The 27975-nt window shown below is 36.6% G+C and overlaps 1 protein-coding gene across 3 annotated transcripts in view; it reads left to right on the top strand.

Moving 5' to 3' along the window:
- The window catches only part of PLCL1 (phospholipase C like 1 (inactive)), a 385709-nt gene that overhangs the window by 301929 nt on the left and 55805 nt on the right, over window positions 1–27975 (top strand). For all 3 annotated transcript variants that reach the window (XM_067741099.1, XM_067741100.1, XM_067741102.1), the window contains 2 exons: window positions 11031–13505; window positions 16578–16781. In XM_067741099.1, the coding sequence (XP_067597200.1) occupies window positions 11031–13505; window positions 16578–16781 (2679 nt within the window). The remainder of the gene's footprint in view (window positions 1–11030; window positions 13506–16577; window positions 16782–27975) is intronic.

Raw genomic sequence — 27975 nt, 5'->3', positions numbered from 1 at the left:
CTCTGAATGATTTTCTTTTTTAAAATTGAGATTTAATTGACACATAACATGGTATTTGTTTTAGGTGTACAACATAATGATCTGATATATTTATATATTGTGACATAATTACCAGAATAAGTTTAGTTAACATCTATCACCACACATATTTAAAATTTGTTTTTCTTGTGTTGAGAACTTTTAAGATCTACTCTCCTAGAAACTTTCAAATTCTACATGATTTTATTTTTATAAATCACATCTGTTTCTGAAACTCAGCTCCAATAACACCCTATGATAACAAATGGTAGAACTTACATAGTGTTGAAACATATTGGGCATTTCCTTTTCAGTTTTAAATATGTTTTTTGCAAATCTAGATGACTGGAGAATACGTTTAAATTCCAAAGTGACTGAAATCAATGTAGATAATATGTTGGTGCCTCATATTTGATGGTAAATATTATAAAAATTGAAAAGTCAAAATGAAGCAGAAACTATTCTGTGAACTGGTTATTTAGCACACAAAGGAAAATGCAAACATTTTTCAGGAACATTTTTGACATGAACTATATTTAATAATGTTCCATTCCTATTGATATTTTAATTTTTCAGATAATGTAGTTTAAGTAAATGTGCAACTTAGTTGGAATGAAAAAAAATTATGCATAGGTTTACATGCCTCCCTAATCATATATCAATTTCTGATGGATGCCCTAATTAAGTGTTAATTATACAGTTATACCTATGAAATAATTAGGGCATTCTATTTAATCTCTACAACAATACACTGAAAGAGATGTGTTAGCAAGATAGGTATTAAAAGCATACATTGGGACTTCCCTGACGGTCCAGTGGTTAAGACTTCATCTTCCAATGCATGGGGTGTGGGTTCGATCCTTGGTCGGGGAGCTGAGATCCCACATGCCTCACCGCCAAAAAGCCAAAACATAAAATGGAAGCAATATTGTAACAAATTCAATAAAGACTTTAAAAATGGTCTACATCAAAAAAAAATCTTAAAAAAAATAAAAGCATACATTTACATATTCTTCATTACAGACTTTCTTTTTATAGGGACCATGACATGTTGCCTTCTATAAAGAGCACCTCTGATTAATCCTCACACCAGAAACAACAAAGTAGGCTCTGGCATAAGTTCAGCCAGGATTCCTGAGCCTGCTGTGTAGGGAGTCTTGTGATGAAGGACAGAATCATATCTCAGTCTCCAGGCCCACTTGGTTCTTGGCACCTCTGCTGAGAGTTGCACAGGCTACTGATAAATTTTAAATGTAGTGTTTTTGAGTGTGAGGTGGACATCTGTCTTAGAGGAATAGGATTGATAGCAGCATGTCATTCTTCAGAAGCCACTGAATAATTGTCAGATGACCTTTATTTGTGTCCACTTCATTTTGTTCATATTGGTGCTGCTAAGACACAGTACTGTAACATATTCTCCTGGGACTTACAATAAGCAAAACCATGCATTTCATGTAGCAACTGGATTAGTTGAAAACATCATGTTTTTGACTAGAAAAATGGGAGTGTTGATGTACCTTGTACCACTACTGTATACAAAGTAGTGGACTGTGAAGGATGCAAGAGGAGATTGGTGAGATTTAAGTGAGAAACAAGCCTTTCCCAAAAAGGCAGTTGGCACTATAAAGGAACATCTATGCTCGTGGACTTGCGGGGAAATAAGAGTTGAAAATAGAAAGTCCATCAGTTAGTGAGGTTTCACAATAAACAATAGCAGGGTTTGTGCCCTCATTCTGTGGGCAAAACAGAAACGCAAGAATCAATGGCACAATAGAATGATCGGACGTCTGGAGACACGGGCTTCCAAAGTCAATATCGACCTGGTTTCCTCTGTGGCCAGATCTCCTCACCTATATGGACTCAATTTCTGTACAGGTGAAAAAAATTCCAAACAGGTGAATAGTCTTTGATTTTACCTATGAGCATTGATCTGCAATGAAAGGTCAGAGATTTTTCATTAGGTTTATGATGTTGCCTCTTGAATGAATCACAGGGATGAAGGTATATAGAAAAAAGTTCAAGCAGTGGTAATCCTTCACCTTTAGTCCACTGTTATTGAACAAACATCATAAATAACATTTAAAATATATAAATCAGGATATAGCGTTCCTAAAATTGTGAGCCAGAAAGGATACTTTGGTATGATTTACTGTTATTGTTACCATTCCTTTGAGTTGGTTTCTTCCCAGTTGTGTTAAAAATTTCAAACCAAAGCCTTTTTAGCCTGTGCCACTCATTATGCTCTAGAGAATAAAGAAGCCTCTTGTTGCAAAATGAAACTGATAGAATGTGCCTCTTTAATCTTGATTTTGCTATTCCAGTTATTTTAAGAGGCATTATAAAAACGTTAACCTATTGAAAATCCAGTACTATTGTGGTTAATAATGTGCTTTGCAGTCTATTAGCAGTTACTATGAGAACCTGGCAACAGGACTTTGGTGTGACTAAACCCACTGATGTCATCTTCTGGGTTCCTGCAGCAAACTCTTACTAGCCACACTGTTAGTGGCAAGGTCTTTCTAGAACATCTGGGAATAATGGAGTCACAGGTAGGGCTATGTAATTTAAGATTTTTTCTCATGGCATAAAATTATAGTGTAGCTCCATGTGAAAACCATATTTGTTTTCTTGTTAAGTGGCAATAATTTAAAAATTATTTTAACTAAGACCTTTATAGATTTTGAACATTTCAAAGCTTAATTTTTTTCTTGTCCAATTTTAAGTATCTAGATAAATGCCCTAGTGATAAAGCTGTAACTTAACTGTACTTAATTACCAGTACTCCCTTTTAAATATCACCTCACCAGCTCCTGTGCCCCTTTGTGGTTTTGGTTCTCAAACATCCTCAATGTTATTTAAAGCTGTTTTTATTTATTTAGAAGCATTCGTTATATGCTTTGTTTGATTTATTAAATTTGAAGATTTTGTCATTATTCTACTTACAAATTTCATCGGTTATAAAAACCTGTGTGTGATGGAAAGAAAGCATTTATTCCAGGTGCCATTAGTGTTGGGACTAATAATTTTTAAAGCACTAATCACTGGGATGGTGTCTAGCACATAGTATGTGTTCAGTTAATCTTTGCATAAGTGAATGCTGTCTTTTGAACTAATGCATGGAACATGCATGATGAGAATTATACTTGCAGAAAAACCCTAACTGGGTAGAAACCATACAGCAGAAGAACTTGAGATAACCACTTTTATTTACAGTAATGTCTTAATGAATTCTAATGAGTGAATGATCGCAGTGAGATATAGCACAGCAGAAAGCTTCCTCCGTTAAACAAAACAAATCAAAGGTACTAAGAACCCACGCTGAAATAGACTCTTTCTACATTTTATTCCATCTTTGCCTTTAGAAAATCAACAATTTTTGTTTTCAAGTGAGGAGGGTCATTTAAGAGATGTCATTTAAAAGAATGTTTAGAGGGTCTCTGGCTTCCTATAATTCAGTGAATTTCATAACACAGCCGTGGTATGTACACAGTGGAGTAGGTTTCCTAAGGGGATGGCTTTAGTGCATTTTATTAAATGGATCACCTTTTATAAATTAAATGTAACGTTAAATACAGACATAAAACTTAATTTGGCGAGAGATATGTGCGTGAATAACTTCACACATTGCCTTTAATGAATCCTCTTGAATTATAAGATGGTGTAGAGAATGAACACTTACTTTATGGATAAGAAAATTCAGCTTCTTACCAACTAGGCTTAGTGAGAGCCACCAGGGAGAGCCCGTGGTTCACAGAGCTTGGGTCAGGCTTCAGCCACTTCTCAGCAATGCCCATCAGGACCTCCACCCCCACTGTCCCACACAGTGACATCAGGTGGGTCACATGGTGCTCATCATAAGTAAGTGACATCACCTGTTTGTGACGTTGCATTAAGTAATTTGAGTTTACTGTGAGAGAATAACTTTGGAAATTTCAATGTGAAAAAAACGGTGTAATTCTACAGTTGCAACCTTCCCTTACTTGAAACTTGAAGGCAACAGATGTAGTGACGATACCACCATCCCCAACTCCTGGAGTTTTGTGGGAAGAGTTAGGCCTTGTGTCGGGGGCTGGGTTTTTTCCAGAGTGCCTGACTGCCAGGTACGGTTGTGGATTTGGGCATAGACGCATTGGACACGATACTTTAAATATAGGTATATATGACACACATTATGCACATCTAATGTATACATTAGACTTGGATTCCATTCCTTGAGCTATCACCAATATAAGTCAATAAAGCCAGCATTGTGAGGGTAGCCTTCTCTTGGCCTATCACTCTCAGTCTCTGCCTGTTGTTTCCTTCTCATCTGGGGCCTCTCTACCCCTCACTTATTATACTGTAGTTACCTTGACCATCTTTCCCACCAAAGGACTTTTGTACCTGCTCTTCCGCTTTCCTGGAACCCTTTGCTCTCAACTCTTTTCAGGCTGCAGTTTGGCTGTCACCCCTGTCACCATCCTCACCATTTTGAAGGCAACATAAGACATTCTCTTATTAAAGTTACCAGTAAATATCTTGATGACTGAATCCAATAAGCCACTTTAACATCTTATTTTCTAACACTTGCTCCTTCAAATCTGTTCCTTGGTTCCTGTGAGATTCACACCCCTGGTTCTCTTACCCCTTAGCCTTCTTTTCCCTTTGGGTCTTCTCCTCTGCCCAGCCTCTTCACCTAGGTGGCCCATACTCATCTATAATCCACCATAACCCGAAGTAAACCTACTTCATTTTCAACTTTACCTCTCCTTGTATTTCCTCTCTTTTAGCAATATTTCCATTCACATCTCATTCAAATCAGAAACCTAGGAGTCATCCTAGACTGAATCAAGAACTTCTGATCTTACCTCCAATTTCTTGATACTTCACACTTCTCACCCTTCCTTTTATTAGCTATTTACCTCAGGCCATCACCATCTCTTTCCTTTGATGCTGCTTACCTACTGCACCATCTTCAGTTTTGTCCATATCACATCCTTCTAGTGCGCATCCAAAGTGATCTATTTAAGATAAAAGTCAGACTTTATCAGTTTCTTCAAAACTCTTAAATGTGCTAGTTCTTAGCATGAAGTAGGTACCTATCATTGTTTGTTGAATGAATGAATGAAGAATGGAGACCAAAGGCCTCTCAGCATCCACTGTTGGGGCTCATTTGGGTCCTAGATTATATTGTCTACAATCCTTTGAAGGTTTCATGTATCAACTAAACCTTTTCTGAATTTTGCTTGGAAGTTCATAAAACCAGAATGAATATTATTAGTATAGCGTTATAGTTCACAGGTTGTCTATAAGAAAAAGATAGGCTCCTTATGGTGAAAATAAGATTTATGTGCTATATTTTTGCTTGCCTTTTAGTTATAGTCTATTAAATTTTTATGTGGAGACTTTCTTAAGAGAACTATTCAAAAATAAATGTTTGCCCCCCCCTTTTACTAAAAAAGAAAAGCAAATGTCACTTTAGTGTATCTGCATTTCTGTAGCTGGATTTCTGTATTATGAAATAAGTTTCTTTCTAATCACAGTTTTACACCTGCTGTTTTGATTGCCATTCTAAACGTTTTTGTAAATTTGTTCTGTTTTAACAAAGAATCGTCATTCAGTTAATAACAACTTACCAAAAAAAAAAAAAAAACCATGGAAGGAATACATTATATTACAATTAGATGTTTAAACATGCTTATCAGGTCAGAGGTAGGGAAACGTGGGTATGTTTCCTTTACTCTTAAGGTTTTGTACAGTGCTTCAATATGTTCTTTTTTTGTGGTAAAATAGGCATAACATAAAGTTTACCATTTTAACCATTTTTAAGTGTATAGTTCTATGGCATTGGGTACATTCACATTTTTGTGCTGCTTTAGTACACTTTTTTTGAAATTATTATATTGAAATAATTCATTATTGAGACTCAAAACTGTGCTTTCATTGAATAAGCAGAGTTCTCTCTGGGGCTTATGAGTGTGTTCTGATGAAAAATGATTTCGTTTGCTGAGTTTTGTTAAGAAACTTGCAGCATATCTTATCTTGTTAGGCTCAGAGAGCAAATGCCAATGGGAACTTATGGAAACAGGTTTATTAATTCGATTTATCTGAACATTTTCCCCCAAATTTAGTTTAATAAAACATGTTTAGGGAGCTATAAAGCCTTTACTCTTGTGTGGGAATCTCATGTGATCATGACTGGTACCCTACTCCTAAGAGTGTATAAGCAACAGTATTGTAGAAAATAATGAAAAATTAAAAAAAAACTAGAACAACATTTGACCATTTTCCCCTAATATTTTGAAATTATTCTTAAGATTAGACATCAACCCTTATATCATGAGGTTAGATAGAAATTATCTTTGATATGCATATATTAGAAACAGTGTTCATAGACAAATCAATGTCTTGTACTGTTTTAGTAAAAGACTAAAACATTTGTCTGTTGCTTTGCCAGTTTATGAGACTCTTCTTGATTCTGATGATTAAATCCTTCGTGTAGAGTATTGATTAATTTAAGAAGACAGTAGATCCAAATGTAAGGACTTACCTGGAAATGTTCAGAGAACATATAAACACACTTTGGTTTATTTATTATATAACTTGATTAAATGTGATCCCTTCTTGTGAAATTATAATTTGGAAACTTAAACACAAAACGTTAGGAGATAGAAAAAATGGAGCTCAACGCCTGACGAATTTTTGGACCCCACTAGAATATTAGGCTAAGCTTTAATTTAGGGGATAGAGGCATCACAATGTGCTGTTCATACTTTTTATTTTGTAAGCTGCTCTAAGAAAAAATTTTGGGGGGAGGAGGAATTTGTACTCTAGCCTCTTCTTTTCATTCCAGAGTGAGGAAATTTAGCTTTGAAATAAATGTCAAGTTCTCATACCTTATAATAATCTCCTTATAATAATGACCTTATGGTCATTGGAGTCAATTCAATCATCTCATGAGCTAGAAACTGGCAAGAGCACACCGGAACTAAAAACAAACTTTGGTTTCTCTTGGAAAGTGCCAGAAGTACCTGTCTTCCTAATATATAGATAACTGCAATGGATTTGCTCTTTTTTCATCATCAAATTTTTTTTGGTGTGTTTATCAACAGGAAGATCTATAACCAGTACTTTAATTTTCTTCAGTTGGAGATACCCCCAGTCTGTTTATTAGAATAGTACTCCTTTCCCACCATCAATCTGCTAAGATCATCTTGAGGGAACTACAGAGGGGTGTAGGGCTCAGCAAAGAGGCCTTGGTGGTGAAGAAGCTCAGAAAGAGATTTGGAGTAGCCTGTCATCCCCGTCCACTCTAACACAGTTTCCATCTCCCCTTCTGCCAACTTTTCAGAGCTAATGCATAGCTTCACCATTGAAAGAACAGACGTAGAGAAACATCAGAGTCCTGAAACTTTTCCGGCATATTTTGAATATAAATAATCTTGGCTCTAGTCAACAGCAAACTATTTGTTCATATGTACTATGGCTCTCTCTCTATATTATATATATAAAGTATATATATTTGCTCATTTGGGGGCTTGTAATAACTTTGGATTTTGTCCTTTGTGAGACGACAACCTAAAGATTGTTATCTTTTCCACTGGTTCCGAGTTTTAAAGCATTTTAGGTTAAGTTTTATAATCATGTAAAAGTTGCATGTCAAGGCAAGAAATAAGCATTACAAGGCAGGTGGATTCTTTTGTAGGGTAGATATAAAACATTTATTTCTTGAAGACGTATCTTACTAGGAGAGAAAGTCTTGATATGAGGCAATATCAACACAAAGAAGAGAGGCTTATAAGAGAAAGCTATTCTGACAGCAGTAGTTTTGCTCTCAAAAAATAGTGGCTGAAGTCAAGATTGGCACTTAGACCATGGAGAAGGATGGTATAATACCATGCATAGGGTAGAGGAAATATATACATGCATTCGGAGGAACACTGATTTCCCATTTAAGCTTTGTTATAAACTATTAGAGGTTTTATAATTCTGTTGACAATCATCTTATTTGGAATATGATCTGCTTATATAAAAATAATATTTAATGTGAAAGCTCTCAATACTTAAAAGTCTAGTGAAACAGTAGCTTTAAAAGCTGAGTCACAGTCTAATTTACCATCACAATTTACAGTTTCCTTCAGTATTTTACTTGTTAGATTAATCCCATCTCAGCAATACCTTTAGGTTCTTGCCTTGATGATGTGGAAAAATACACACAAACATCTGATATTTCTGAGCATGTGGGCTGTGACAAATTTAAATGTGTTCTAATAGTGCATCTGCATATACACAGCTGAAGATTTATGGTTGTTTTTTAACTTAAAGATGAGGAAATTGAACACTGTGGGATAATTAAAAATAACAACTCTCTGGGAAAGCAGGGGCTAAGTTCTTAAATGCCAGGGCACCAAGAGACAATATCCTCTAATCTAAATTGAGTAATTTATATCTTTGTCACTTGAAGATCAGACATATATTTGAGTTAATGAATCACCCCACCTACATCCCATAACTAAAGCAAATTTTGTTTCTTTTTCACAGGCAAGGTTTTAGTCAATTGAATAATAAATCATCCTGCCTTTTTCTGAATCATAAGATAGGGAGACTCTTACAGCCAAGACCACAATTAAATGATACCCTAGAAGAGAGATTCTAACCTGTTTTAAAAGAATGCCTGAAGGAAACAGCCTAGATTACTTTGGCTACACTTTTCAGTGTTTAAAATAGTAATATCATATGGCTGTTTTTAAACATTTTCAGTTTTTCACTGAAGATCTGTCTTAAATGCTCATAGGTCAGGAATGAATCAACTTCTGGATAACCCCCAATATCCTGGTCGGTGCCTACTGAAAGCCCTACAGAGACCAGGTGTATGATGAAATGTTCCTCTCCCTTCAAAAAGATTAACCTTACAAAGAATATTCATGAACATTTTCTCTTTTGAGTCTCACAGTAATGCTCTATTATATATAATGATTATTAGTTCCTACTTAAAAGCAGAAATTAAGATTCAGAGAGGCTAAGTAACTTACCCAAGGTCACTAGTGAGTGGAGTAATACCAACTGGAGACTAGTTATTTCTACCCTAAGGACCATGCCCTTTGCTCTCTATACTTTGCTGCCTCTTTGATATGCTTTATAAAATTGGGCACTTTAAACATGCACTAAGGTACTTTTAGGAAATTTGTTCCTGGGAGAATTATCTGAATTGATAATATGATTGGGAGCATTGTTAATTTGAGTCTATGGTCTGAACAGAAGAAAGTGTAAAGAAAAATCCAGTTTTAAGTGGCATTGTTCAGATATTCAGTGCAAATGAATTGGGAGTGAGAGACACAGTGGATGGTCCAGGACTAAGATGAAATACATTGTCTTATGATTATGAGTGTCCAGAGGACTGGACCTGAAATTTAGAAAAGACAATAGGTGAAAAGACCTAGACACACCCAAGACGGAAATAGCCACAAGAAATTCACCTGCTTAAAATACACTAATCTGCGCAGATGAAGTTTGATGCCCTGTTGTTCAGGGAAGGGCTAAGTGGGCTGAGGAAATTGGGACTCTGTGAGACTAAGAATCAAGGACACTTACAGAAATGGGTAAAAGGTAAGATGCAAGTGTTCCCTGTGAAATCTTATGGCAAAAGGCTTTGAAATTTAATTCACATTGGAAGAACCTCAAAAATTAGTTGAGCCATTCATATTTCTGTTTGGTTTTACACAGTGGCTGCTAATAGCATTATACTGAAATGTAGGTGTGAATCTCATAATGTTCATTTATTTTTATTTTTTTATTGAAATATAGTTGATTTACAATGTCTTAGTTTCTGGTGTACAGAAAAGTGATTCAGATATATATTACATATATTATTATATATATATTCTTTTTCATAATGATTTATTACAGGAGATTGAATATAGTTCCCTGTGCTATACAGTAGGACCTTGTTGTTTATCTATTTTGTATATGGTAGTTTGTATCTGTTAATCCCAAACTCTTAATTTATCCCTCTCCCATTCCCTTTCCCCTTTGGTAATCATAAGTTTGTTTTCTACATCTGTGAATCTGTTTCTGTTTTGTAAATAGGTTCATTTGTATCATATTTTAGATTCCACATATAAGGCATATCATATGGTATTTGTCTTTCTCTTTCTGACTTACTTCACTTAGTATGATAATCTCTAGGTCCATCCATGTTGCTACAAATGGCATCATTTCATTCTTTTTTATGGCTGAGTAATATTCCATTGTATACATATCACTTCTTCTGTTTATGGACACTTAGGTTGCTACTGTGTCTTGGCTATTGTAAATAGTGCTGCTATGAACATTGGGGTGCATGTATCTTTTCAAATTAGAGTTTTCATCTTTTGCTGGATCCTATGGCAACTCTATCATAAATGTTCATTTAAATTGTTTACCTGTGTCTGAAAAATTGCTCAGGTGAGAGTCATTTGTCTATTGTTAGCTCTCAATCTGACTTTCAAGTTGCCTTTATTCTTCAAAATAATTTGAGGAAAAAAAGTGATTTTTTTTTTTTTTAGTTAAGCTATATTGTAAGCCCTTTTTGATGTAATGCATGTTAAGGTAAAAATCTTTTATTTGAACTAGTTTTAAGTATAAAAATTAAACTGTTGCAAAGTGTAAATGAGAAAAACATTTTAAAGAAATCCAGCTTTATTTCTTCCATATATCTATAGGGACATGAGCAAGGTTGTCAAAATACCAAGAGGTAGAGGATCTTAGGAAATCTACTTTAATGAACAAATAAGAGTGATTTGTAGTTAACTTAATGCTTGATTTTATTTCAAAGAACACACAGGTGTTGGAAAAATAAGTTTTTTTCCTGAACTTAATAGTATCAATTTTCTTGGCAATTTCTCTTTTCTGAAACAGTGAAAAGGTAAAATTTAGGCTAGCTCCTGTCCAAATAATCGTAATAGCTGAATGGAGTCTGAGGCGCTCATAGAGTGTTATTGAATTTGTCTATTTTCTTAAGGAAATTGACTCATTATTTTCAAATTGCTTTACAGGATCCTGCAAACCAAAAATGTGGTGGAAGAAAGAAAACCGTGTCTTTCAGCAGCATGCCATCAGAAAAGAAAATCAGTAGTGCGAGCGACTGCATCAGCTTCATGCAAGCTGGCTGTGAACTGAAGAAAGTACGGCCAAATTCTCGCATTTACAACCGTTTTTTCACTCTGGACACAGACCTCCAAGCTCTTCGCTGGGAACCTTCCAAGAAAGACCTTGAGAAAGCTAAGCTTGATATTTCTGCCATAAAAGAGATCCAACTGGGGAAGAACACAGAAACATTTAGAAACAATGGCCTTGCTGACCAGATTTGTGAGGACTGTGCATTTTCCATACTCCACGGGGAAAACTACGAGTCTCTGGACCTAGTTGCCAATTCAGCAGATGTAGCAAACATCTGGGTGTCAGGGTTACGGTATCTGGTTTCTCGAAGTAAGCAACCCCTTGATTTTATGGAGGGCAACCAGAACACACCAAGGTTTATGTGGCTGAAAAAGGTGTTTGAAGCAGCAGATATCGATGGGAATGGGATTATGTTGGAAGACACCTCTGTAGAGTTAATAAAACAACTCAACCCTACCCTAAAGGAATCCAAGATCAGGTTGAAGTTTAAAGAAATCCAGAAGAGCAAAGAAAAGCTAACCACCCGAGTGACCGAAGAGGAGTTCTGTGAAGCTTTTTGTGAACTTTGCACCAGGCCAGAAGTGTATTTCTTACTTGTACAGATATCTAAAAACAAAGAGTATTTGGATGCCAATGATCTCATGCTTTTTTTAGAAGCTGAGCAAGGAGTCACCCATATCACCGAGGACATGTGCTTGGACATCATTCGGAGATATGAGCTTTCTGAAGAGGGACGTCAGAAAGGGTTTCTTGCAATTGATGGCTTTACCCAGTATTTGCTGTCACCAGAATGTGACATTTTTGATCCTGAACAAAAAAAGGTTGCCCAAGATATGACCCAGCCATTATCTCACTATTACATCAACGCCTCTCACAACACCTATCTCATAGAAGACCAGTTCAGGGGGCCGGCTGACATTAACGGATATGTTAGAGCTTTGAAAATGGGCTGTCGAAGCATTGAACTTGATGTAAATGATGGTTCAGACAATGAACCAATCCTTTGTAATCGAAATAACATGACAACACACCTTTCCTTTCGAAGCGTCATAGAGGTGATAAATAAATTTGCCTTTGTGGCTTCTGAGTACCCACTCATTCTTTGCTTGGGGAATCACTGCTCCCTACCCCAGCAGAAGGTAATGGTTCAACAGATGAAAAAGGTCTTTGGCAGTAAACTCTATACTGAAGCACCTTTGCCGTCGGAATCCTACCTCCCATCACCAGAAAAATTAAAAAGAATGATCATTGTGAAAGGAAAGAAATTGCCTTCTGATCCAGATGTTTTAGAAGGAGAAGTTACAGACGAAGATGAAGAAGCTGAAATGTCTCGAAGGATGTCAGTAGATTACAACGGTGAGCAGAAACAAATCTTGCTGTGTAGGGAGCTCTCTGACTTGGTGTCTATCTGTAAATCTGTTCAGTACAGGGATTTTGAACTATCTATGAAAAGCCAAAACTATTGGGAGATTTGTTCATTTAGTGAAACAGAGGCCAGCCGAATTGCAAATGAATACCCAGAGGATTTTGTAAATTATAATAAGAAGTTCTTATCACGAATCTATCCAAATGCCATGAGAATCGATTCCAGTAACTTGAATCCACAGGACTTTTGGAATTGTGGCTGTCAGATTGTGGCAATGAATTTCCAGACTCCGGGTCCAATGATGGACCTTCACACAGGCTGGTTTCTTCAAAATGGAGGATGTGGTTATGTTCTAAGGCCATCTATCATGCGAGATGAAGTTTCTTACTTCAGTGCAAATACAAAGGGCATTGTACCTGGGGTGTCTCCTCTAGTGCTTCATATTAAGATCATCAGTGGTCAGAACTTCCCAAAGCCCAAGGGAGCTTGTGCCAAAGGGGATGTCATAGATCCCTACGTGTGTATAGAGATACATGGAATTCCAGCCGACTGTTCAGAACAAAGAACTAAAACTGTACAGCAAAACAGTGATAATCCTATTTTTGATGAGACATTTGAGTTTCAAGTGAACCTGCCTGAGCTGGCCATGATCCGTTTTGTGGTTCTCGATGACGACTACATTGGGGATGAATTTATAGGGCAATATACAATACCGTTTGAATGTTTGCAGCCTGGATATCGGCATGTTCCCCTCCGCTCCTTTGTGGGTGACATCATGGAGCACGTGACTCTTTTTGTCCACATAGCAATAACTAATAGAAGTGGAGGAGGAAAGCCACAGAAGCGCAGCCTTTCAGTGAGAATGGGGAAGAAAGTTCGGGAGTATACCATGCTCAGGAATATCGGTCTTAAAACAATAGACGACATCTTTAAGCTAGCAGTTCATCCCTTACGAGAAGCCATAGATGTGAGAGAAAATATGCAGGTAGGAAAAATCCCATACTGTCCTCCCTTACCCCTGAGTCTTCTGACCCCTCACTCACCAGTGAACAGTGTGTTTTACTAATGATCTGATTCCTCAAAAAATTATCACAGGGCTTCCCTGGTGGCTCAGTGGTTGAGAGTCCGCCTGCCGATGCAGGGGACACAGGTTCGTGCCCCGGTCCGGGAAGATCCCACATGCCGCGGAGCAGCTGGGCCCGCGAGCCATGGCTGCTGAGCCTGCGCGTCCGGAGCCTGTGCTCCGCAATGGGAGAGGCCACAACAGTGAGAGGCCCGCGTACCGCAAAAAAAAAAAAAAAAAAAAAAAAAATTATCACAGAGGATGTGTAACCCCATGTACTGCTGAATTGCCTGTGATAAAACAGATATTTAAAAAATGATTTATTGGGGTATAGTTGATTTACAATGTTGTGTTAGTTTCTGCTGTACAGCAAAGTGAATCTGTTATACATATACATATATCCACTCTTTTTTAGATTCTTTTCCCATACAGGCCATTACAGAGTATTGAGTCGAGTTCCCTGTGCTATACAGTAGTTATTTATTTATTTTTTTATATATAAGTTATTTATTTTATTTTATATATAGTAGTGTGTATGTGTCAATCCCAATTGACACATACAGTTGGGAGTTATTTATTTTATATATAGTAGTGTGTATGTGTCAATAAGTTATTTATTTTATAAGTTATTTATTTTATATATAGTAGTGTGTATGTGTCAATCCCAATCTTCCAATTTATCCCTCCCCCCACCCAGTAACTATAAGTTTATTTTCTACATCTGTAACTTTATTTCTGTAAAACAGATATATTTTATGTTTCTAATGGTGAATGCTATGTTAAATCTGGCCTGAAATCTGGCCTGAACTAAGCCAGCTAATGGAGTATAAATGTAGCAAAATGCTTTATATATCCATTAAATGTTCCTAGTACAAAACTAAATTGATATATGGGAATGTGTATATGAAACAGCGTGAAAAGAATAGAATATAAAATATTATATGTGCATGTAACATACAAAATTTTATATATACAAACACATGCATACTAATTATAAGTATACATGTAAAATATTTGCAGATAAGAACACAGAAGGGTATTTGAAGTCATATAAAACAAATGTAATGCCTATTAGATGATGTCTTAGTTGTTTGTGTACAACAATAATAAATTACCCTCCACGAAACAAAGAAGACTAATAAACAAACACAACATTCAGCACTTGAACTTGTTGAAAACTATTTAGTCTTCTCTTAGAAATGTGCTTTAATTGAAAGGACATGGATTCTGGATTAAACTCTATCCCTGTGTGATCTTGAGCAAATTATTTCAGATATCTGGCCATCAGTTTTCTCCTCATAAGGTAAGAAAAATAGTAATAATTACATCACAGGATTATTATGAGAATTAAATGAGAGTGTATGTAAATTACCCAGCCTTAGCATGTAGGAATTCAGTGTCAGTTTTCTTGCCTTCATTAATGCTTATAATCAGAGATGGCTGCAAACTTTTTTCTTCAAGACTATTTAATATGCTTATTCTAGGCTCATGTTACTAAGAAACAATCAAACGGCAAATGCTTGCTTAGTTCCTGCAATGTGCAAGAAGATGTTGTTTGGCAGAAGCAGTAGGAGTCTATGTATGAGAGCAAAACAGGAGAGGAATATTTTTCAATGTACTTTATCTGTTCCTTTAACTAACATTTTTATAGTAACCTTCACCAAAAATCCCTACATTCAAAATAGAAAACAAGCTTGAAGAGGTTAAGTAATTTTCCCAATATTGCATTTAATAAATAGGAATATTGAGCTTTAAATCCAGAATTAACCACCACCAAAACCCAATGATCATTCATGGTTTTTAGTCATGTGATGCTGAACGCCAAACCATGACTTGGTGAAAACTTTATTTTTACATTATTTCACAGAGGAATCCTGGAATGGGTTTAAAATCAATTTTAAATCACCAAAATGGTAGAAAATACTATATTATATAAACCACATACAAATACTTAGATTGTAAATGTATAACTTGTGGTGGGTTGCCTTGGCTGCTGTTTTAAAATTAGGCTCCAAATGTCAGCATTATCTACCTGACTTTTTCTGACATAATTCTATAACTATTATAAACCCCTATGTTAGATTAGTTATAAGTCATTTCTACACCTGACTTTATATATTTGAAGTAGATTTTATGTAGTTCTATATAATTCTTGGAATATGTCCTTTGCATGTATTACGTGTTTAAAATACATAATAAGGAGAGTTGGCTATAGATAAAATTTTTCCAGTTAGTACTGATAATTTATCTCACCTCAAATTTCTTTTGGTTTGGGATTATTTAGAGCCTAATTACTAGAAAAATGAATACCATCATTGTCACTAAATTCATGAGACACACATTAGGTTAGGTATTGTTCATTGTTAGTAGGCATAATTTCTATTTCAAATGAATCTTTTAAATGCCTGTCACATGGACAAATGTAGCTTTACGTGAAATGTGTTTTATTATGTGTGTCTGTCAGGTGCATTTCTGGTGAGATGACAAAGGAATACCACTGATGGTTATGTGAAAGGAGTATGATGAGTAATAGCAGCCTTCTACCTTGAGGGGAAAAACTCAAAGAAGATGCACTCCAATGAACAACCACTGACATGCTTTTATGATTATCATGATACAAATTTAACAAGATATTCATGATCAGCCAATATTAATTTGTGTGCATTGTCCAGAACATTTCAGATATTCCAGAATATTCCACAGCCCTGCTTTGAAAAGCACTATGTAGCCTTGGGTCATAATCTGCTTTGCTTTGTGGCATATTTGTGGCAGTTGTTAAAAGCTGAGAAAGATGAAGTGTAGCTGTGAATTAGCTCTGCGTGTTATCTCCATGCGTATCTCAACATTTTTGGTTGGTTATAATCCAGTTTGCTTCAAATTTCATATGTATTTAAGGGTATACTTTTAATGATTATACTTTTGTGTAAACCTAGAAATGCTGGGGGGGATGTATCATGTGGTCAGAAGTGTAATTCCATGTTTTCTTCCCCACAGAACGCCATAGTGTCTGTTAAAGAACTGTGCGGACTCCCTCCAATTGCCAGTCTGAAGCAGTGCCTGTTGACCCTGTCCTCTCGGCTCATCACCAGTGACAATACTCCTTCCGTCTCTCTTGTGATGAAAGACAACTTTCCTCATCTGGAGCCTCTGGGGGCAATTCCAGATGTGCAGAAAAAGATGCTGGCTGCCTATGATCTGGTAGGAAATTGTTACTCTCTATTTTTTCTCTGTGTTGGGAGGAAATCATATGGCAGGGGCTCTTTTGTGGAACCCCAGTGAATAACACAGAGTGACTGCCTTTAAAACCTCAACTGGGAGTGGCAGGCAGAGCTGGCCCACTCAGCCCCACCTAAGCCCCAGTGGAGATCTCTGAGGCAATGCTTTGAACCTAGAGCTCCACAGATTAAAACTGGAAAATCTCTGCTTTAGCAAGCAATGAATTATTGATTAAGTCCTCAAAACTATACACAATTTCTCATCATCTAAATGACTTTAGCCTGCAATGTAACCATTTAATTGCATACCTATAGGAAGTAAAATTGTGCCTCAGTACTGCCTTATGATGGTTGAGACAAACTATTTCTCTGGAATTTATATTTCTAAGCTAATACTGTTATCTGATTTTTCTGAATATATAATGGAATTTAAATAGCAAATAAATTTAAGAATAACTGTATTTCTGCATATCCTAATTCCATAAAAAAGTTAGGACCAAATGAAACACTGGAAAATTTGTGACATGTGTGCCAGGTAAAGTGTAAATAACCTTAAAATAGAAAGAGCACTTAAAAATCAATGAGAAAAAAAAATGAGGAAAAAAATCTTAATCTACATCAGTCAGGATTAAGTTCAGCTTCATCAAACTAAAAATGCAAACTAATCATGGCTTAAAAATACAAAGTTTTATTTTCTCACATAAAAATCTGGAAACCAGCCATGCAGGGTGGCACTTACATAAAATTCTTAAGAACCTAGGCTCCCTCTAGCTTTCTGCTCCACCATCTCTAGCACATCCTCATGGTCCAAAGTGGCTGTTGAAGCTCCAACCATAATATCTGCATTCTAACCATCAGGAATGATGAAGAGGAAAAAGAGGGCATTATCCTCTCCCTTTAAGGACGTTTCTCTGAAAAAACATAGATCACATTTGCCTACCTGGAGTTGACACATAGATACACTTAGCTGCAAATGAAAACGGGAAATGTCTTTATTTTAAACGACTATGTGCTCAACTAAAAGTCATGTCTTCTGTTACTAAGAAACAGAGGTAGAGTGGATATTAGGGGACAACAAATAGTCTTTGCTTCAGAGGTGAACAGGCAATTTATATATCTCCTCACCCTAAAAAAAAAATGAAAATGTAAAAACATATTTAACCTTAAAATAAGTTTCAAATTTAAGATGTTAAAGAAATATAATGAGATACTTCCCCTCTTCATCAAACTGGCAATTTTTTTTCTTTTTAAAAACTGTACCTCTGATAAAGAATTTAAGGAAATGGATACTCTTATCCATCTACCTTCAGTGGGAAAATAAATTGATATAATTTGGGGGGGAAATTTGGCAATATAATTTAAAATGTTTATCCCATTTGATCCATGTATTTCATATCCAGGGATTTATTCTAAGCCAATAGATGTGTGCATAAACATTTATGGTTAATAATGTCAGCATAGAGGGATAAGTTAAATAAAATACAGTAAGCCATATTATGGACTCCTTTGAAACCATTAAAATTGTATGTTAGAATACTTAATGATGTGAAGAATTCCTCATAATTTGTATGTTAGAATACTTAATGATGTGAAGAATTCCTCATAATATGTTTGGTGAAAGAGTCTGGTTACAAAAAAATATACACTATAGCATTTAAGTTGTATTTATATGTATACACATCTAAAATGCTAGCAGGATATTAATAGTGATTATTTTTAAATAAGGAGAGTGAGTTTTATTTTCTTGGATATGCTTTTCTATATTTTTTCCGTATTTGCCAAACTATTTACAATGAACCTGACTAATTTTCATAATTAAATAAAAATAAATATTAAGGAAGAAAAGAATAATATTTTATCGTCCAAAAACAACTAGAAGAGAGACGTTGGGGATAAATATCCTACACCTGAAAAGGAAGAAAAGCCCACAGAGTATATTCTGCTTATGAATGATTTTACATCTTACAAACTGTACTTCATGGTTGCTGGGGGATAAGTTTGCTTATAACCTAAATAGCATTTTTCATGAAATCAATTTTTTCATCATAATAGTAGGGACTGAAAGCTATTCAGTGAATAGGTATAGTTGCCATCTAAGAGGTGAAATTAGGATACCTGTTGCCATAGAGACAGACAGTGGAAATCACTTATTGTTCCAATTCTCTTTTAAGCTAAGAAAGAAAAATCACTCACTGAGAGGGGAGCCTGGTCCCCTGGAGCTGGGCCTGTAATAAGCAGAAAAGCACCTGGACTGTGGTTGGCCAATTTCCATTTCACATCCCCAAGCGTCCCATGGTGTTGGTACCACACCTGCTGGCCAAATAGGAACATCAGCCTTTTCTCATTTGTATTTCTAAAATGCAATTTCTAATTGCAGGTACAGCATGGTTTTCCAAAGCTTAAAATAAAAGGCTATAGTGGAAAGCAGAAATACCTCTTTTTATTTAATTTAATTTAATTTTTTGGCCGTGCCACGTGGCTTGTGGGATCTTAGTTCCCCAACCAGGGAGTGAACCTGGGCCCTCGGTAGTGAAAGCGTTGAGTCCTGACCACTGGACTGCCAGGGAATTCCCATGGAAAGCAGAAATACATCTAATGAAGTGTCCATTTATAGTTCCCTATGGAAATGATTTTTCATTTTGGTAAGGAATTAAGTGTAAATATCCCTATACGAAATGGTAAACACAGCAGATTGTGGACATAATCAAAAATACTGTTAATGTCTCAGCTGGTTATTTCTTTTCTGGGGTGCTGCGGATAAGGACCAGATACATGCCAGGATGATCTTGAAACACCATTTTTACTTTAGGATTTGCATTGTATTGCTTAGCATCTTTAGTACTCTTGGTGTATTCACGTTAGTATTTATTTTAAAGATGTCTTTTAAGATACTCTGCAGATCCAAAGTGATCATTTAAAAATGTAAATCAGATCATATCACTTTCCTGCCTCCAATGGCTTCCCATTAAAATAAAACTGAAACTCCTTACTGTGGCTTACAGGGCCAATTATGACCTAGCCTTGCCTACCTATCTCACCTGCTTCCCCATGCACTCTCTCCTGCTCACTCCACCCAGTCATGTGGGCTTTCAGACTCAGCTTGTTCCCATCTCCAGGCTATTTTACTTGGAGTTCCCTCTGCTTGGAGTGTTCTTCTCTTGCATGGATAGTTGCTTCTTATCTCTTAATTCTTAGCTCAAATGTCATATCCTCAGAGAAGCCTTCCCTAACCACTGTCTCCAACTGTCACTCTATCACATAACCCTATTTGATTTCCATTATCTTACTTGGCAGTATTGAAAATACTTGACTTTTTGTTTAATTTCTGTCCTTTTCCTTTACCCTCAATTTGAGTATACACTCCAAGAGGGCAGAGAAGCTGTCTGCCTTGTTTACTATTGTTAACTCTAGCACCTAAAGCACTGCTGACACATAGTATGTTATCAATTAATGTTAGTTGAATAAAATATAGATAGATGCATCTGTATAGTTGGTGAAAATAATGTAGTTCTCATGCTATCTTTGAATGTGCTTTATGGTAAATCTTTAATCCCCTTTGTTTTTTGTTTTTTTTTTCGGTATGCGGGCCTCTCACTGTTGTGGCCTCTCCCGTTGCGGAGCATAGGCTCCGGACGCGCAGGCTCAGTGGCCATGGCTCATGGGCCCAGCCGCTCCACGGCATGTGGGATCTTCCCGGACCGGGGCATGAACCCGTGTCCCCTGCATCGGCAGGCGGACTCTCAACCACTGCACCACCAGGGAAGCCCCAAATCCCCTTTGTTATATCTCTATGACCCTACTCTAGTCAAATTGTTCCCTGTCTTACACGTATAGTTGGTAACCTATAGACTAAGGCAAAACTATGGAGACAGGAAAAAAGATCAGCAGCTGCAAGGGGCTGGGGGCAGGATAGGGTGAGGGAGGGATGAAGAGGTGGAGCACAGGGCATTTTTAGGCCAGTGAAACTATTCTGCATAACAATATAATACATGTCATTATGCATTACCCAAAACCCATGGAATGTACAACACAAAGAGTTAACCCTAATGTGAACTAATGAACTAATGTGAACTAATGTGAGCTATGAACTTTAGCTAATAATAAAGTATCAATATAGGCTCATCAATTGTAGTAAATATACCACACTAATGCAAGATGTTAACAGTGGGGAAAACTGGGGGTGAGGTGGGGTGAGAGGGTACAAGGGAACTTGCTGTACTTTCTGTTCAACTTTTATGCAAACCTAAAACTTCTAAAACTAAAGCCTAAAAAAGGCCCACAGAGACTATTAATAAAAACTTATTTAGGTGACTAAGGCAGAAGACGAATCTAGGGTTTATTGCCTGGTGGTGGTGGGAGGGGACAGGTATTCCCAAACGAGCAGCTTGTGTGCTCGACTTAGGCTCAAGTTGCTTAAAGATTTCTCAAAAATGGTAATGAACTGTATAGATGCCATCCAAGACGAGCTGTTGTAACCACTAAAAAAAGAATACAGATTATGTTTAGAATAAAAAGCAACCTGAAATCATTTCTGAACAGACACACGTTTGGCCTATTTCAGTATCAAAAGAAACAAATTAGGCAACCAGGTAACCTACATTTGTTGAAAGTCAACCTGAGTGCATCAGACTCTACTACTTATCATCAGGAAATAAAATGAAAATATTCTAGAAAACATTGACCTTGAGTTCATCTGCACAGAGTTTTTTTTTTTTCTAAATTTAGCTTTGCCCTAATGACCTGAGATGGTCCTATTCTTTACCAAACACTGGCTAATTTAATATTTGGAAATATTTCCTCTAGAGAGTTTTGGAAATTCAGTCTTAAAAGTCATCTTATACTGAAATTAAAGTTATAGTATCTGTGTTGGTATGAAGGAATCAAAAGCCAAATATATCCTAATAGAGTGGATTTATTTACATGGCATAATTTCAGAAGACACCCCCCCCCACCCCCATTTCGTATCTTATTTAAGACATATATTTTCTATCTGCTTACTGGTACTTGAAATTTCAAAATTATAATAAATTCCTTAGGGTTAAGACATGTAATCTCTTTAAAAATGCAAAAACATCTCCGTAAGTAGTAACACATTGGGTTATCAGTAATTTGTACCTTTGGATGGTTGTAACCTATCCTGTCCTCCAGGCAGTTTTTTACCTGGGGAAAGGAAGAGATGCTAATGACAGAGTGTTCCCCAAGTCTGGGTAAGGTGGGTGTGAAGTTGCTCAAATAATTGCATCCCTGTCTACAATCTCCCTCAATGCTCTGAATAGGGATGTAGCTACGTAAATGCCTGGCTGATATTTAGGGCAACAAAATCAGAGGTGACTTTCCTGATTGATATATCAAATACATGTCACAGCCAGAGGTGGGAAGTGACAGCTTCTGAAATGCACTAAAGCAAACTGGGAACATTATTAATCAGTAACTCAAGCAAGTAGAACAGGCTCTAAACATTGAAGGTGGAATTGATGTCTCCTTCCCAGGCTAAAGACACACGGAGTAGAGCTGTGGTGTTAGACTCCTTGCCGCAGTGTCATTTTGGTGGCTCTGTGGTCATCAGACAGTTTTTCAGAAACTCCCCAAACCTTAATTTAAAATCAGAATGCCACTTCTAAGTGACTTGTCCCTTTATTGCCCCGCGATTGACAGGGGAGGCGGGGGAGGGGGGCGGGGGTGGAGCTCTGGTCTCTGAAAGAGCAAGCCTCACTTCCCCACTCTGGATTTTCACGTTCTCTTAAGAAAATATCCACTAATGTAGGTAATGTAGGTCATAGCGTCACTGCTAAGTCTTTTAAGGCTGTTAAAGTAGTATAATTATGTTTTGCAAATAAAAGGTAAGGTTTTCTTTTTTTGTTTAGGATTAACCTTGGGGTTGTTAAAAATAAAAATTAGTTACTGAAAGAATTGCTTAGTGCTAGAGCCAGGAACAGAGATGTTTAATTTTATAAACATTTACTGAGTTTCTCCCCTGGGCAGCCGTCTGTGTTCATGCAGTGGAAAGTACAGCAGCCCCTGTGCTCCAGTAGCTTACAGTCAGGGCAGGCGACCTGGTAAGGTCCAAACCAGGCTTACACATGGATCATTGGTGATCAACTTATGTTCCTCATCATTGAACACAAGGTTGTAACGGTGGGTGATTACATTGGGAAATACATTGCAATTTCAGTAGAACACTATCAAAATTTCTTTGGCTAGGTTAGACATTTTTCCTTCTACAGTGGTGCTTTTAATGCATGGACACTGTACATTATTTTCAAAACCCATCTCTAGCCTCAGCCCTAAAATTTTACTTTAGTCACACTTCTGCATTTGATTATAGGACATCACCTAGGTGTCTCAAGAACAAACAATAGAAATTTAATAGGTCAAAAACTGGGTTCATATTTTAGTTCCCTAGGTATTCATTTTTCCTTTTCTGACCCCTGCAAAAGATAACAGCAAGCCAATGGTCCTCAATTCCTCCAAGTGATTTTCAAATGTTCTCTCTCTATATATTAACTCCAATGAGGTCTTTTTTAAAGTTTTTGGCCGCACCCCACGGCATGTGGGATCTTAGTTCCCTGATCAGGGATCAAACCCACGCCTCCTGCATTGGAAGGCAGAGTCTTAACCACTGGACCACCAGGGAAGTCCTGAGGTCTTTAAAAAAAAAAAAAAATTATTGAAGTCTAGTTGATTTGCAATGTTGTGTTAATTTCTGCTGTACAGCAAAGTGACTCTGTTATACGTACATACATACATACGTACACACACATATATATTCTTTTCCATTATGGTTTGTCACAGGATATTGAATATAGTTTCCCATGCTGTATAGTAGGACCTTGTTATTTATCCATCCAATATATAAATAGTTTGCCTTTGCTAATCCCTAACTCCCAATCCTTCCCACCCCTAGCTTCTCTCCCCCTTAGCAACCACAAGTCTGTTCTCTATATCTGTGAGTCTGGTTTTGTTTTGTAGATAGGTTCATTTGTGTCATGTTTTAGATTCCACATGTAAGTGATATCATATGGTATTTGTCTTTCTCTTTCTGACTTACTTTGTTTAGTATGATAATCTCTATGTCCATCCATGTTGCTGCAAATGGCATTATTTCATTCTTTTCTATGGCTGGGTAATATTCCATTGTGTGTATGTGTGTGTGTGTGTGTGTGTGTGTGTATGTATATGTCTTGGCTATCCTATAAGGTCTTTTTATTTACAATTCAACATCAATGAGAGCTACTGCTTCTTTCATCACCGTATTTCTCATGTGTATCCATTTCCTTACATTGATACAGCCAAGGTTCTCAACAGGCTCTCTTCTCCTCCCACCTGAATTTTTCAATAGGCTGATTAGTCCTCCATCTAGTCTCTACCTTTTTTTAATTCAACAATGGGAATAATCATCCTCAGATTCTATTTTTGATTTTTAACTAGCCTCGCAAAGCCTTCACCCACCATGCTGCCTGTTTTGCCACCCTCACCTCCAATTTCCTTCTATTTGAACCTTCTCCTTCAGTCAAGCTGATTTATTTGCCACGTACTTTTCATTCTCCATCCTTTGTATTTCTGTTCTATACCACCTCAAATGACTTCCTAGCCTTAATTCCCTCTCCATCAACCTAAGTCCAGCCTTTTGTCCTAACCTCTTGCAAAACTGACTTTAAGAAAAAACTCATTTATTGACTTTATTCACGGCATTCAACTCATACCAACTATAAAGAATTTTAGTAGATTGTGTGCGATACAGAGATGAATAAACAGAGAGAGGTATCAGCACAAATAGCCATAGTGCAAAGCATGACAGCTCTTTCAACCAAGAGAAATGTAAGTAAAATGAGATGGGAGCATGTGTATTTGCTGCTTGTAACACAGCACTTTCTCTTTTGATGTATCATTTTGTATATGTCTTTAGGCTTTTGATTAGTCAATTCAACAAACACATTTTGCACACACGTCACTACTCTGCAAGTTGCTGGAGGAAAGAAATGGTATGAAGAAAAATTTTTGTCCTTGAGGAATGGGAAATGCTGATAGGAAGGCGAGATTTACACTTAAAAAGGGGAAGGACAGAGTCACACAGTGTTCAGACAGTGAACCAGATGATGTTTTATGTCCTGAGCTGGAGTCTAAGGACCTTGAGTCCTTATGGTGGACTTTTCACAGTGACTTGTAATATACTATACCCCCTCCCCGACTTTCACCCTGTCTCACCCAGTGCTCAGCAGAATTTTATTTGCAAATAGTTTTGAAAGAAAAATATTGTCTAAACTTTGTACATTTTTTCTTTAGATACCTGAATTTTTACTTTTCTGTTGTTCTCACCTGTCTAATTTTTCATGCAGAGTCAAGAAGTATTGCCTAACATATTTTGGTCCTTTTAAGTGTTTTAAATTAATGTGAATACTTTTGGGTAGTTAGTGTTTTAAACATAGCAATCAGAGGTGGAATAGTTACAGGGGATTGCAACTGTAAAAAATAAACCCAAAGCATTCTCTGAAGGTGACTGCTGTGCTGAATTATTTAACATTAACATAAAAGTTAAAACTTCGCTATGATATGAGTGACAGATTTTCTGAACATAAAATCAAAGCAACCTAGATAACATGAGTCAAGGGTTATTTAATCTTTTCCTCTGTTGTGTGATTTGGAGAACAGTTGATTATGTTAGCATGACTAGGAATCTACCAAAAAGAGCCAATCAGTATCTTTTATCACTCTTGCAATGGAATCAATACACTGGCCGGTATCACAATTAAGCCAAACATAATGGTTGGATTAAAATACAGTCTCTTCTCTCAGGATGGGAAAAAATTGTCAACAGTCCCCCAATGTAGTTTTACTTATTGAAATAAGTTTAGATTGAAATTAAGTCAAAGGCACTCTCTCTCCATCATTCTCTCTCCTTATGAAGTTTGTGTGAAACTTTATATTAGTTTGCATTTTAAAAAGTACGTTGGGTTGTGTAGTCATGGAACCCGGAAAAAAAAGAAGAGCCCACTGGCATGTGCTCAACCAGAGCTGGTTATTTAAAAACAAAATGTTGTGCATTTAGTGCATTGAAATTTCTTTTACTCTTGGGTGAGACAATGTCTTGTGATACATTTTCTGTATATTGGGGGAAATGTCAGCATCTTGAGAGTTGGCAGCATTTCCACTTGGTACCAGAGTCCCAAGGACACAGAATATCACAGATGCATCAATAAGTAAGTATCTCAGGGGGGCTCCTTTGTGGAATATTGTGCACGCATCCTCAGAGTTTGCTTTGCATTCCTGAATATTCAAGTTCTTGAAACAGTTTTAGTTTAAGGCAGTGTGAGATCGTCAAATTGGCCTGAAAATTCTGGAGAAAGTTCATGAAGTTTAGTCACCTGGTAATTTTATGATTGAACTAAATTTTAATCATAGTGGGATAAAAACAAACGTTTCTAATGATTACTCAAGATATAGCTGACAACTATATTTTGGAAACAGAACAACTGGAGAAAAGAAAAGATAAAATGATCTTTTTATGCAGAAAGCTTCTCATGCAGTAGATCCTATTACTGCTGTGGAGACAGAGGTCCTTTGGCCTGCTCTGTGTGAGTTTCCCTGTCCTGCTCTATTATAAATCAGGCTAGGAAAAGTGATTCAGAGCTGGTTCCAGGACAGAGAATACTTACTTCATCACATACACCAAAGGCAGTGGATTTCCAGTAAGCTTGCAAATGTTCTAACCTTATATGTGTTCCTGTTTTACCAAAAATTAGCAGTCTTATAGGATTGGCTTTGCTTAAAACCAAAAGATACCCATCTATCAAGAGTGCTTTTTAACCATCTGATTTAAAATGTTTAAGTAAATTAAAAATTAAAGGAAATTATCTTCATTCTACTTAGCAAATGTATTTGTAACAACAATCAGATATTAAAATGTACCAAGTTTAATAAAATTCAAGTCTTATTTTAAACAATTTGAAAAGATGAGCCACTATAGAACTAAAAACTAAAACACAGCATTTTGATTAGAAGGAAGATAGAGACAGATTAATTATTTCAGTCTTCTTAATAGGTCTAGAGCAGATTGACTTTTTCTTGACTCACATGTTCTTAAATGATTGCCTTTCCAAATTTGATAACTCCTTCCTGAAAAAACAGTGGACACAAGTAAGTACATTGCTTACTAGGTTTCATAGGAAGAATATCTATACTGGTTCATGTGTGTTGCAAGTTAGACTTGGAGGGGGAAGCAGTCATGGCAAAAATGTTTCATGTTGCTCTACTTGGTCAATTCTAATTTATAAAATGTTATCACCAACCTGCACTTGCAATAGGAATTCTACACTCTAATATAATATTAGCAGCACAGAACAGTTTATAATGTCTGCACCTCAAGAATGCCTGAGTTCTAGTCTAAACTTTTCCACTAACTGGCCATGTGGCTTAAGGTAAGTCAATTGGGCCTGAGTTTTTTCATTTGTAAAATGGGGTTGTCCATGACAGATGGTTGTTAAGGTTACTTCTAGATATAAAGTTCTGTGGTTCTAAGAACTTAGATGTAATTCAGGATAAAATTGGCATCTATGGAAGGTTTCTGAGTCATGATTTGATGAAATCTCATATTTTCAGTACCATTAAATAGTTACATTGACTCTGCAATGATCCTAGGCAATTAGTCAAACTCCCTATTGAGTTGGGAAGACAGTTTTTTTCACACAGGTTAGACAATTTAATCTACCTTCGAGTAAAAGCGTTACTGTCCCCTTCAGTAAAGTTTTTGTTTTAAATAAATGATTTTGATCTTAACTGACAACTTTACACTCCCCGGTTCAGGACACATCTAATGCTTAAAGTAATGCCAACCTTTATCTGGGTAAGTCCTCTATTCTTTTAGATTCAAAGCCGTGGCTAGGAAATAAGATGCATTAGGAGATATTCATGTGACAGAACCAAAGAAAAGCTCTTTGTATTACTATAACAGCAAAGGCAACTGGGAACTCAGGCTGAGACATCAGATATGTAAATCAGGCTGCTGTCAGATTCTATCCACTGAGTCAATCCAGCCTTGGCTGGCTGTCTACTGACTACCCAGCTGGGGGATTATCTGAAGACATGCTTCTCACCTTCTCTCCTTGGCTTTAGCACTTTGTATGTCATTTCCGTCAGGATCTGTAGAGATCTAGGAAGGAGATGAAACTCAAATCAACCAT

The sequence above is a fragment of the Pseudorca crassidens genome, chromosome 6, assembly GCF_039906515.1.
Source record: "Pseudorca crassidens isolate mPseCra1 chromosome 6, mPseCra1.hap1, whole genome shotgun sequence".
NCBI classification, from domain to species: Eukaryota; Metazoa; Chordata; class Mammalia; order Artiodactyla; family Delphinidae; genus Pseudorca; species Pseudorca crassidens.
The sequence above is the reverse complement of the archived record's forward strand: the minus strand, read 5'-3'. Positions and strand labels throughout refer to the sequence as shown.